General features: G+C 42.4%; 1 protein-coding gene across 5 annotated transcripts in view; it reads left to right on the plus strand.

Annotated features, from left to right (window-relative positions):
• Positions 1–13,804, plus strand: part of FBXO25 (F-box protein 25) — a 63,321-nt gene that overhangs the window by 18,338 nt on the left and 31,179 nt on the right. For 3 of the 5 annotated variants that reach the window (XM_073336175.2, XM_073336174.2, XM_073336178.2), the window contains 3 exons: positions 1,503–1,615; positions 2,714–2,763; positions 7,340–7,453. In XM_073336175.2, coding sequence (XP_073192276.2) covers positions 1,503–1,615; positions 2,714–2,763; positions 7,340–7,453 — 277 coding nt within the window. The remainder of the gene's footprint in view (positions 1–1,502; positions 1,616–2,713; positions 2,764–7,339; positions 7,454–13,804) is intronic. The other 2 variants (XM_073336177.2, XM_073336179.2) reach the window with 1 other exon arrangement.

Below are 13,804 nucleotides of genomic sequence, written 5' to 3' on the forward strand. Positions count from 1 at the left end.
CCTGTCAAACTAACTTGTTACCTTTTTTTTATGATAAAGGAAACAGTGTGTTAATTTTAATATACTTAGATTTCTGTAAGGCATTTGATTCGGTACTGCATGACATTATGGTTAAAAAAGCTAGAATGATATAAAATTAACTTGGCACACATTAAATGGATTAAAAACTGGCTAATTCATAGATCTCAAAATGTAGTTGTAAAAGGGGAATCATCTTTAAATGGTGTGGTATTAAGGATGTTGAGATTGGTTCTTGGCCATACACTGCTTAACATTTTTACTAATGACCTGGGAGGAAACATAAAATCATCATTGATAAAGTTTGCAAATGACTCAAAAATTGGGGGAGTGGCAAATAATGAAGATGACAGGTATCTTACACAGAGCAATCTGGATCACTAGGTAAGCTGGGTGCAATAAAACAATGTGTTTTAGTATGACTAAAAATAAATGCCTACATCTAGGGACAAAGAATGTAGGCCGTGCTTTCAGGACAAGATACTCTGTCCTGGGAAGCAGTGACTCTGAAAAAGATTTGGAGGTCATGGTGGATAATCAGCTGAACATGAACTTCCAATGCAGTGCTGTGGATAATGCAATCCTTGGATCCATAAATGGGTATCTCAAGTTGGAGTAGAGAAGTTATTTTACCTCAGTATTTAGCACCGGTGCAACCACCGCTCGAATACTGTGTCCCGTTCAGGTATCCACAATTTAAGAAAGATGTTGATAAATTGGAGAGGTTTCAGAGAAAAGTCACAAAAAAGTTTAAAGGATTAGAAAACATGCTTTATAGCGATAGATTGAGCTTCTTCCATCTATGTAGCTTAACAAGGAGAACAAGAAGAAGTGACTTGATTACAGTTTATAAGTACCTACATGGGGAACAAATATTTAATAATGGGCTCTTCAGTCTAACAGAGAAAGATATAACCTCATTCCAATGGCTGGAAGTTGAAACTAGACAAATTCAGACTGGATATAAGCTATGCATTTTTAACAGTGAGGGTAATTAATCATTGAAACAATTTTCCCAAGAGTCATATGCTCCAGGAACACAGCGGTTCTTTCTGGTCTTGGAATCTGAGAACCTTGATATACTGCAGTGGTTTCCAGACTGTAGTCCATCAGCCAGTGGTGATCTATGCGCACACAATAGCGGTTTGAAGAAAGGTGCTTGATCATATGATGCTGGCTCCTCATTAGTTTCTCCTCCTAAATTACACTTTTAAAAGTTTTAAATATGTTCTTAATATTAATTTCCTATGGAAGTTATTACTGTATTTGAAACAAGAATACTACACAATCATGAAAATGAGAGAGGAGGTGCTGAACATGACAATTTCTCTGCTAAGATCCCTGCTGTGGTAATATTTGGGGACCACCTGACGTTATGTTCTCTTTAAATTGTGAATTTCCAATTGACAGAGTGAGGTGCAAGCCCTCTATAGTTAAATATTTATCATTAGATGGTTCTTTAATTAAATGTATGTTTATTTCAGCATCTTAGCTGATGATGATGATGATGATGAAGAAATATACAGAACTGAAGATTGTGAATTTGCAGCCAAGAAAAGGAAAAAAGACCATTTTCGGAATAAATCAAAATCACAATGTAAGACTAGATTGCTTTTAGTTCTAGTTTGGAGGATGTTTCATAACTTTAAAGTATTTAAATATTTCTATAAAGCTTACTCATAAGGGCATAATTCACTAATCCTTATTAGTACTGCTTCTACAAACACTCAGTATTAATAATGCATACATAAACGATACAGCTTTTCAAAACTACTCTATCATTAATCAGCGAGCATGAGATCTTGATGATCCTAATGAAAATACATTTGTGAATTGTGATACCATTCTAATAATCAGAGTCTACTGATGCTGCTTTTACTTTCTTTTTCTGTTTTTTTTCTTTAAACTGAGGTTCTTCTGAATATGTAAACTTACTTTTTAGTTACTGTCTTTATAAGTTTAAGCTAATCTTATATGTAATTTTAATTCAACTTGTCGGTAGTGAAACAGCTCTTGGAAAAATGAATTTTTATTGAATTTTTTTTTCTTTACTTTTAATCACAGCATCTAGAGTACTTAGTGATTTAAAAAAAAACTGTGGGGGGGATACAGTTATTCACAATCCTTGAAGACACAGATCATGGAGAGACAGAAAGGGGCATACAGAACACTGAGGGTGGAGGTAGGAGGCACAAATTGCTCAGGGTTGAGGGGACAACACGGGGGAACCCCAGGGCACAGAATATTCAGGGGAGACAGCAGAATATGTGCACAGATTGAGGGTGGGGTCCTGTAAAACATGCAATCATGTAATTAAAACTGTATCCTAATGTATACTCACAAGAGGACAGAACATAGGTTGCTGGTGCAGCCTAAAATCTGGAGTTTCCTTACTTTGAATGCTTGGCTTTGCAACCTAAATAGTTTTCTTTTTGCTTAGTTTTTTGTATGTGTAATTTACGACATAGGATAAAATTTTATCCAAGTGCCTAAGTCACTTAGGTACTTTTGGAACAGTTTATCCATCAGCTGTTTCAAACTTTTGTAAGTAGCCTTCATTAAAACTATCTTAAAAACCCCCTCTCATTTGCAAAGAGTTTTATTAAGAATGATACATTTGTGTAACTTTTTATTTAATAAATATTACCCAATGTGCTGAAAGTTAAAATTGTTACATTAATTTATTTGTTTTTAGGTTTTTATCGTGAAAAATGGATCTATGTTCACAAAGAAAGCACCAGAGAAGTAAGTGTCCTGTGCTGTCTTGCAGTCCTTATTTGCTGCCTGATTACATGTGGTGTTTAAGTACACATCTTAAACCGTATCTTCACTGCATGCTAACCTCATACTCAGCTCTGGGTGCCCCCCCCACCCCCAAACACATTCAGACAATCTTACAGTGGGGCAGCCATCACACTCTGAACAATAGGGCAGACCACAAGGTAGTGTTTAGCACATGTTTCTACCACAAGGTCAATGTAGTTAAAACGAGGGTCTCTGTAGCTGCTCAACAATTGAGATATCCTAGTCCTTCAATTAATTCCCATAAGCCCATTGGGTACCTGATCATGTGTTCTACCTTTCCATCTCTCTGTGCCCTGAGCCCTGACCAGAGATGGTCTCCCTTCACTTCCCTCTGCTCAGGAAAGTGCATAGTCCCACCCTGCTTGCAGTTTCCCCAGCTATTCTATCCCCAGTGTTTGAAACAGCAGAACAATGGCCCCTAAGAAGCATGCGTATTGGCATGCAGCCTCCTGGCCTTATGAACACACCAGAATCTTGCTGCAGCTTTGGGCTGAAGTAAACCAAACCCCCATCTTTAACTGTACAAAGAGGAATGTCAAACAGTACAAAAGGTATGTCTGAGGAGCTGCTGGCTGATCACGGGATTGAGCAGACCAAACAGCAGTGCAGAGAGAGAATACAGGGGCTCGAGGTGAACTCCTGGAAGACCAGGAAAAAGAATAAGAAGTGTGGTAATGTCCCAGCAACATATTCATTTTACAGTGAAATGGGCTGTGTTCTGAGCAGCCCTGTGAGCGCGGAGACCTGTTTCAGCACAGACTCATATGTGGAGCTAGGAGGGGTGAGGGTTCAGAATTTGGATGTCCATGGAGATATGACCTAGCCCAGCCAGCAAGGAGAGGGAGAGGCAGAGATGTGGATGGCTATAGTCTCATCCACAAGCTTGTGTCCGATTCACAAGAGATGTTCCCTTAAACATCCCTAGAAGAGCACAGTGTGGTAGAGAGTATCCACACTGAAGAAGTAGGGGAGAACTCAGCATCTTATCTGATTACCAACAGATCTGCAACAGTCTGAAGTTGGCAGTTTATAAAGGGCAATAGAAACGCTCTTCTAAACCACTATTCGTTCTCACATCTGGGTGCTCTGTCTCTTAAACGCCAGGGAAGCACCTTACTCAGTTCCATGAATGTGTGGTTCTTCATGTGAAAGTTCTGGGCTCATGGCTAGTCATCCCATGTTTCCGTCATAATGTGCTTGTGTTCCTACTGTGACAGACTCAGACCAGAAAGATATAAGAGAATAGTGGAAGGCCAGTATATCAGCCTCAGAATGAGCAGGTCCCTGTTCCTAGGATAGCCAAACAAAGGCTACTCCAGGCCAATCAAGACACCTGACGCCAATTTAAACTAGTTAAGGTCATTAGGCTAATGCCGGCACCTGACCTCAATTAACTGGCAAAGAGGCAGTTAGGCTAATGGAGACAGCTGGAACCAATTAAGGTCCCACTCATACTGCTTAAAAGCTCTCCTTTCCAGTTTTCTCGGGAGAAGCCCAGGTGAAAGGGGCTGGAGGAGAGGAAGCATTGTTGAGTCCTGAGGTAAGGGTGAAACTTGGAAAAGGGGACCATGGGGAAGTGGTCCAGGGAATCAAAGCAGCATCAGTGGTGAAGGGAAAGCCGCCAACAGCTGCTACCATTAGGGTACCTGCACTGGAACCCGAAGTAGAGGGCGGGCCCGGGTTCTCCCCTCCCCATGATCTACAGAGATCCCCTTGAGAGGGGAAGCAGACTTTGGTCCAGGAGGGAGGACAAACTGCACCTACTGACCTCTAAGGAGCAACAGAGACTGTGGGTATTCCACCTTCCCACCTCCCATACTGGCCTGTGATGAAAGTAGCTCAATAAGCTGTGACCTTTGCTGCTATACAGGGAAAGGGAGATCATATTGAGGGCCTTAGCGCACTTCTGAGGCCACTGAATCCGCCTGGAGGCATGGGACCCACCAATACAGGCTCGGAGCTTTGTCATACTACCCAGAAGTAGTGGTCTGTGTAAAGTTCTGGCCTCATGGCTAAGGCTACATTTTCATCACGGGTATTTTTAGTAAAAGTCATGGACAGGTCATGGGCAGTAAACAGAAATTCATGGTCCATGTCCTGTTCATGACTTTTACTATATACCCCTAACTAAAACTTCGGTGGGACGGAGGGGGCCTGCGGGTGCTCTGGGGGGAGGGTGTGTTCCTGGGGTCCCACGAGTCCTCTGGGGAGATGGTCAGGGGGGCTGTGTGTGCTCTGGGGGGGAAGGATCCAGGCCGTGTGATGCTGGGAGGGGAGGGTTGGCAGGGCTAGCAGGCTCCCTACCTGTCTCCACATGTCCCTGCAGCTCCTAGGCAGCGGAGGGGCCAGGGGGATCAACACACTGCTCCCAACACAAGCGCCATCTGCGCAACTCCCATTGGCTGGGAACTGCAGCCAATGGGAGCTGTGGGGGTGGGGCTTGTTGGCAAGGGCAGCACGTGGGGCCCCCTGGTCTCTCCACTTAGGAGCTGCAGGGCCATGACTATGGGAGCTGGGGAGCCCTGCACCCCCCCCACCCATAGCCCCCTCCCACACACCCAAACTGTTACTGCTGCAGAAGTCATGGAGGTCACAGAAAGTCATGGAATCCGTGACCTCTGTGACAGCCTCGCAGCCTTACTCATGGCTAGTCATCCCATGTTTCCATCATCATGTGCTCCCACCAGTGTGTGGGTGTGTTCCTACACAGAAGTTGGGATTATCTGCCATTTAAAAACAACATCGTCTCAGTCCATGTCCACTTGGCCATGTCCAATTGCTTGTATGCTACTTCTGACTGCATGTTGCTACCTCAATTTCCTCTAGCCCCAAAACAGCCTCTGAAATCCCTGCCCACATCTCCTAGCAGCTAGTGCAGAGGCACAAAAACAAAACATTGCATCCATAAAAAACAGTAGTTCTTGGCCGTGGTGATTAGGGAGCCAAACGGCACACCACTACATCAGCTTGATTACTGCTTGGTTACTGCCAGTAAATGAATTTTGTGGGCCTAGACCATTTCCTCCCACAGTCCCAAGAGTGAACAGACAAGTTGTCCTACAGCACCCTGCACAGAGTGACACAATCTCAAGATACGGGCCAAGATAATTGTATTGCTTGTTACTGCTACATACAATGACAGTACAGACACGGGACATGACAGCAATGTACTGATGTCCACAATGATTGTGTAGTAGTGAGGTAGGCTACCAGGCACTTACAAGCACATGTTTACTTATCCCATGGCTTGCACATATTCCTGCTGAAATTATGCGCCACTGCAAAATGCAGATTTTGTGCAGAATTAATGTTCCTCATAGAATTTTATTTTTCATGCAGAATTTGTGAGTTCCACCAAATTGTTTCCATTTTCCAGTTTTGCATGTTTCAGATGTATTAGTTATGTATACACGTAACGTCTGTGCGCACATGAGCCTGAACCATGTATACGGCCAGGTCCATACAAACACACTTATGTGCACACTTGCCCCAACACATACACACTACCCGAGTTCTCCATTTCCCCATGCTAACTACCACTATCCTACAACTAAACTACTGCTAACTCACCAACCCCCCTTCCTGCCTCAGTAGCTTGGCCCTAAAACCTTACAATACACACAGAAGTTTGAACTTGAACAGGACATGACAGACAGACACAAAACAGTCCGTAAGGATGCTAGCACCCCCTTAGGCCAGGACGTTACAGTACATTTGTGTAATGACTTTGTTTAAATGAAATATTTAATTTCACTGAAATAGATAACAGTCAACAAAGATACATCAATTTCTGTAATAATATGCCTTGTAAGGAATCTATTTGTCAAAAAAACATTTCCTGAATCTCTTTTGTTGTCTCTGTTGTTACAGACATACTTGCTAACAGGTATTTTGAAATAATTTACCAAAATTGAAACTGGTGTGATTAAATTGTGTTATTTTGACAAATAAAATATGCAGAATTTTAAAGTATTGTGCACAGAATTTTTTATTTTTGCCTCAGAATTCTCCCCGGAGTATTCACATGGAATGAAGATAAGGCCTTACTAATGTGTGGCATTTTAGTTTTTAGTTCAAAACGGAGCGGTTGTAATTTCCTCATCTTTTCTCTCGAAGACAGGGATCGGCAACCTTTGGCACGTGGCCCGCCAGGGTAAGGCAGGCTGGGCCAGTTTGTTTACCTGCCATGTTCGCAGGTTCAGTTGATCGCAGCTCCCAGTGGCCGCAGTTCGCTGTTCTAGGCCAATGGGGGCTGCGGGAAGCGGCACAGACCAATGAATGTGCAGGCCACCGCTTTCTGCAGCCCTCATTGGCCCTGTCAGGCCGCGGGCCAAAGGTTGCCGATTCCTGCTCTAAGAAATCAAATGAATGCTTGGCCTAGATTCAGGAAAGTATCCCTGTTCCATAAGGGTGCTTAGGCATAAGTTTAACTCTAAGTACATGCTTAAGAGCTTTCTTGATTCAGAACATTAGTGATGATTAACTGAACCATTTTTTTCTTTGTTTGCTCTTAAAGTATGTTTTCTTCTTTTTCAAGAGACATGGCTATTGCACATTGGGAGAAGCTTTTAATCGCTTAGATTTTTCAAGTGCAATTCAGGACATCAGAAGGTTCAATTATGTGGTCAAAGTAAGCTGTTTATATTATATATTTCATAAATGTTTTGCTGGTTTGTCTAGTATAATTATACATTGGCAATATGCAACTACATAAATAAGCTGTTTGCATAAAAATATGCATTTAAAAATATATATAAAAATACCCAAGTTCTGAAGTAAACTTTTATTTTTGTGTGTTGAAAACTGATTTATTATACTGTGAAACGCCTCAGACTGCAGAAAGAAGAAAATAGGCCAATAACTCTTTTCTGATGGCTTTTCAGAGAAACATTGATGGTAACTTCAGTAGTTACTTTTTTGCATTATAAAAAATTCATAAAACAGCAAATTAAGACCCCACTATTAATATTCTGCAAAATAAACTATAATACATGTTTGTTTAACTTATTTTCACAACTGCAATTTTAATAATTTTTGATAATGCATTATGAATTAGAAAATTTTCTGTAGCGTATTGTTTTTTTAAAACAACGAAGTGTGAGTGCTATGAGTAGGGTTGCCAGGTGTCTGGTTTTCGACGGGAACGTCTGTCCGAAAAGGGAACCTAGCAGCGTCTGGTCAGCACAGCTGACCGGGCACTAAAAGTCCACTTGGCCGCAGTAACTGGTCTCTGCTGCTAGGGGGTGGGAAGAGGAGCTGTCGTGGCTGGAGCCACATAGAAGAGCTTGCTCTCTGCTCAGTTGCTGATGCCTGACAGAGTGGTGGCTTGTTTCCAGACTAGGTTCCAAGAGGTAGGTCCCGCCACCCAGGGGGAGGAGGGATCCTGTCCACCCCCATTCTGTCCCAGCATGCCCAGATTGCCCGAGCCCTAACCCCTTGCTACAGGAACCGACCCCCCCCCAGCTCCTTGCTCTAAGGATCGCCCACCACTATGCCCCGATTTTGCAGGTGGGCAGGTTCCATGTCAGCTCCTCCCAGCCTGACTCTGCAGGCAGCAGGTGCATCCCATGAGAGTGGGGGAGTGAGCAAAACGTGGGGGTGGAGAGTGAGCAACTGAGGGAGGGGGGTGAGGGTGAGCAGAGGGCAGGGCCTTGGGGGAAGAAACAGGGTAGGGGTGGAGCAAAGGGGTTCAGTTTTCTGTACTTAGAAAGTTGACAACCCTAGCTATGAGGTGTCATTACACCACTCTGTCAATCTTTGCTGCAGCACATGCTTTATAAGTGGCAGGCATTTAGTGAGATAAGTGGTATTCCCTTTCTACTATTATTATTTCCTCTAAAACTTTGGGAACAGCACCCAGATTTTTAAAAATCTTCTAGCCTGTCCATCTTCCAAAAATGATTTTAATGAGATGCTGTTCTTGCCATGTTTATCTTTGTCTATTTCACAAATGACAGAACAGGGCAAAGTTTTAGAGAAGCAAACCTTTTAGTGATTGCTTCTTGGAACAATTTGTTCTAGAGCATCTAACAAGAGAGGCTAGCCTTAACTTAGTTTTAAGTAATACACTGTTATCTAGATTCAAAAGCCAAGGGGCAGATAGTGTACTATAAAGTGACAGTGACATTAAACTTGAAAAAGTGAGGTTTCAGTCAAATGAGAAGGTTAGTCAAAAAGGCCCTGAAGTAAAAATAAAGAAATTTAAATCCTTGGTGAATGCAGGGATGGTACTCAAAAACAGTAACAATCTCAGAAAATGTTTACTGCGAGAAAGCGAAGAGTATTTAAACGAATATGGCTAAATGACAGTGCTCAAGAGGCTACTTGAGCAAACAGAAATACTTCAAAACTTGGAAATCTGACCGTAGTAAAGCTAATAAACAGGCGCATAAATTACAGCAGCCAATAAGAGATGGAACTAGAAGGCCCAAAATGGATTTCAAAGAACAAACAGCTAAAGATAAAAACGAAGAGACACTTTAAAAAAAAATATCAAAAGCAGGAAGCCTGCAGAAGAATCAGTGCGTCAATAGTTGAAGGGGACAATTAAGGATGATAAGGACATTTCTTTGCCTCAGTCTTCACCACCGAGAATGCTGGAGAACTTCTTAGTCAGGACCTGTTCTTTACTTGTAATAAAGGTGATCTATTCAGACGTGTCAGAATAGATGTTGGAGCAAATTGTTGATTTAAAAAAGAGTAAGTTACCAGGCCCAAATGGTAAACCAAGAGTTCTGAAGAAGTCTAAGTAGAAGTAGCTGAGCTGTTAACAAAAACATGCAATAATTAAAAATAGGCACTGTTCAGAGGATTGTAGGGTATCAAGCTTTTAAAAAAAAAAAAAAAAAAAAAAGCAGAAGCTCCAGAGGTTGATCCAGTGAATTTACAGTCTAGTAAGCCTTACATATGTACCTGTCAGATTGGTTGAAACAATAATTTAGCAAAAGATTAACAAAGTACATGGAAGATCATGATATAATAAAGTCTAAGCAGCTGGGTCTCTGCACACAACTAATCAAAGACCATGTCAAAAGTAGTAAATAAAGGAGAACTGGTTGGCATTATAAGCAGTGCAACCAGATCTGCCTTAGTTAAGGTTACATAATTCTTCCCATTTATAGAACCTGTTTTCAGTGGCTTATAGCTTTTCCAAAATTTAACTGTATGCTGAAGGGGAGAGACAAGACTGGGACTGATTCAGGAGGGTTCGGGTTTGGTGGGTGGAACAGTGGCACAATGATCTGTGCCCATTCCCCTCCATAACCTGGAATAGAACCCAAGATTCCTTAGTATTATCATTCCTCTGTCAACAAATCTCTCTAAAAGCCTCTGGAAAAGTGTGTGTCCCAATTCTTCTCCACTACTGGACTACTTTAACGGGGCCAGCACCCGCCTCTCATGCATGCCCCCTTTTTTGTCTGGCTGATAGTGCCTGCAAACACAGTTCTTTTCATGTCTTCTTGTGGATGGCCCCCTTTCTCTCGGTTAGGTGTGAGCCTGCTTTTCTTTTTTGGTCTTACATCAGGCTGGCACCTGCTTCTCGCGAGCATCACCCCCAGCTGCTAGTTCTCTCGGCAGGCCTTCGGCTGCTCAGTCCTCTGGCTGAGCCAGACCCTGTCCCCCGCTTCCAATTTATAAAGTCCAAGTTCTTTCTCGGCCCTGGTATGGAGCCATAGCTCTAAGTCTTCTTCCCAGAGGCACTGCCTTCTTCAACCACCCAGTCAGGGCCCATCTCAGCTGGTGTCCTTTGCAGCAGCGCTCCCTGGGCTCTGTCTGAAACCAGACCAGCAGGGCCCATCTCAGTGCTGCCTGGTCTGGCTGGGTCCTGGGCTCAGCCTGCCTCATCAAGCTCCAGCAACTGAAGGCTCTGCTGTGCTGCTTGCCTTTTAATGGTCCCTTCTGGCCCCTTATTGGTCGCTCCAGCAGCCCCTCTGATTGGCCGCTTTTCTGCAGCCACTCTAGACTCCCTGGAGGACTTCTTGCTGTTCTATTCTGGGACAGGGTGACGCAGAGTCTTTTCTCATGTCCCCCTTAGTCAGGTTGTACTCCGCTTGGGCTACCTCTACCTCTGGCTCACTTTGGCCTCTGCTCAATAAATAATTAAAATCTTGCCTGTTTTCCATGGCTGCATCTGCCTCTGGTCCTCCTTTGACCTCTGCCTCTGGCCTCACACAATAAAACAGTTAAAAGCTTGCCCCAGTAAAACAGTTGTATCTGACCTGACCCCTTTTGGAGAAGTTCGGTCTGAAGATCCCACTTTGCTACCATAATGTAACGGAGTCAGCACCTGCCTCTCATGTGTGCCCCCTTTTTTTGGCCGATAGTGCCTGCAAACACAATTCTAGGCTGCCTGGAGAACTTTCCGCTGCTCTGTTCTGGGACAGGGTGATGCAGGGCCGTGAGTCCTTGAGCAGGGGGCCTCTGGACCTAGTCCACCCTGCCATAACTACACAGGAGGACAGCCTACTACTATCGATTTACTCCATTAGCTCAAGTGTTAGAGGTCTGTGCTGTGGATCTAAAGGTTCCAGCCCTGCTACTGACCCATTTCGGTATGAGTATGATGCAATGTGATATTTGTTTTTTCAATTTTCTTTGTTAAAAATCTAGGAAACTATATTCAAAAGTATTACGTTAAAAGTTGGCACAGTCAACCTTAATTGCAGCGTTTCTTAATCTGAGTGCTTGAATTGTAATCTTAATATTTCTGATGTAGTTTTTGTGTATAACCATTTCTTCAGATTTCCAAAAAGCGATTGACAAGGTCACAAACAAGAGGCTACTAAGGAAGTGAAGTAGTCACAGGGTGACAGGCAACATATTGTCATGGATTAAAAACTAGCTGGGAGACAGAAAGCAAAAAGAGTAAAATTAAATGGTCAATTTTCATCATGGCAGAAGGTTCCCAGCACGGTATCTCAAGATTCCATTCTAGGTTCTGTGATTAATGCATTTATTAATGATCTGGAAATGGCAGCAAGTAATGAAATAGTAACATTTGCAAATGTTACTAATAGGACTGTCAAGCGATTAATCGCATGATTAAAAAAAGTAATTGCCCAATTAATTGCAATGTTAAACAGTAACAGAATACCATTTATTTAAATATTTATGGATGTTTTCTACATTTTCAAATATATTCATTTCAATTACAACACATAATGCAAAGTGACAGTGCTCACTTTATATTTGTTTTTGTTTACAAATATTTGCACTGTAAAAAAACAAAAGAAATCGTATTTTTCAATTCACCTAATACAAGTACTGTAGTGCAATCTCATTATTATGAAAGTTGAACTTACAAATGTAGACTTATGTACAAAAAATAACTGCATTCAAAAAATAAAGGAATGTAAAACTTTAGAGCCTAGAAGTCCACTCAGTTCTATTTCTTGTTCAGCCAATCACACAGACAAACACGTTTGTTTACATTTGGAGGAGATAATGCTCCCTGCTTCTTGTTCACAGTGTCACCCGAAAGGTGAGAACAGGTGTTCTCATGGCACTGTTGTAGCCAGCGACGCAAGATATTTACATGCCAGATGTGCTAAAGATTCATATGACCCTCATGCTTCAACCACCATTCTAGAGGACATTCGTGCATGCAGATGACAGGCTCTGCTCAATAACGATCCAAAGCAGTGCAGACTGACGCATGTTCATTTTCATCATCTGAGTCAGATGCCACCAGCAGAAAGTTGATTTTCTCTTTTGGTGGTTTGGGTTCTGTAGTTCCCACATCGGAGTGTTGCTCTTTTAAAACTTCTGAAAGAATGCTCCACACCTGTCAAGGTTCTTTCCCCACTCTGAACTCTAGGGTACAGATGTGGGGACCTGCATGAAAGACCCCGTAAGCTTATTCTTACCAGCTTAGGTTAAAAGCTGCCACCACCAAAGTGTTACACAAAGAATAACAGGGGAAGTGCCCACTTGGAAATGTCTCCCCCCCCCAATACTCCCCAAAGCACTACACCCCCTTTCCTGGGGAAGGCTTGATAAAAATCCTCACCAGTTTGCATAGGTGAACACAGACCCAAACCCTTGGATCTTAAGAACAATGAAAAAGCAATGAGGTTCTTAAAAGAAGAATTTTAATTGAAGAAAAAGTAAAAGAATCACCTCTTTAAAATCAGGATGGTAAATACCTTACAGGGTAATCAGATTCAAAACATAGAGAATCTCTCTAGGCAAAACCTTATGTTACAAAAAGACACAAAAACAGGAATATACATTCCATTCAGCACAACTTATTTTATCAGCCATTTAAACAAAACAGAATCTAACACATATCTAACTAGATTGCTTACTAACTCTTAACAGGAGTTCTGACCTGCATTCTTGCTCTGGTCCCAGCAAAAGCATCACACAGACAGACAGGACCCTTTGTCCCCGCCCTCCCCACTAGCTTTGAAAGTATCTTGTCTCCTCATTGGTCATTTTGGTCAGGTGCCTGCGAGGTTATCTTAGCTTCTTAACCCTTTACAGGTGAAAGGGTTTTTCCTCTGGCCAGGAGGAATTTAAAGGTGTTTACCCTTCCCTTTATATTTATGACAACACCTCATCCCTCTCAGATTTTGGAAGGCACTTCAGATTCTGAAACCTGGGGTCGAGCGATGTAGCTATCTTTAGAAATCTCACGTTAGTACCTTCTTTGCATATTGTCAAATCTGGAGCGAAAGTGTTCTTAAAATGAACATGTGCTGAGTCATCATCCGAGACTACTATAATATGAACTATATGACAGAATGCAGGTAAAATAGAGCCGGAGACAGACAATTCTCCTCCAAGGAGTTCAGTCACAAATTTAATCAACACGTTATTTTTTTTAATGAGCGTCATCAGCATGAAAGCATGTCCTCTAGAATGGTGGCCAAAGCATGAAGGGGCATATGAATATTTAGCATATCTGGCACATAAATACTTGCAGTGCCGGCTACAAGAGTGCCATGCGAACGCCTGATTTCACTTTCTGGTGACATTG

Source organism: Lepidochelys kempii, chromosome 3 (genome assembly GCF_965140285.1).
Source record: "Lepidochelys kempii isolate rLepKem1 chromosome 3, rLepKem1.hap1, whole genome shotgun sequence".
Classification (NCBI taxonomy): domain Eukaryota; kingdom Metazoa; phylum Chordata; order Testudines; family Cheloniidae; genus Lepidochelys; species Lepidochelys kempii.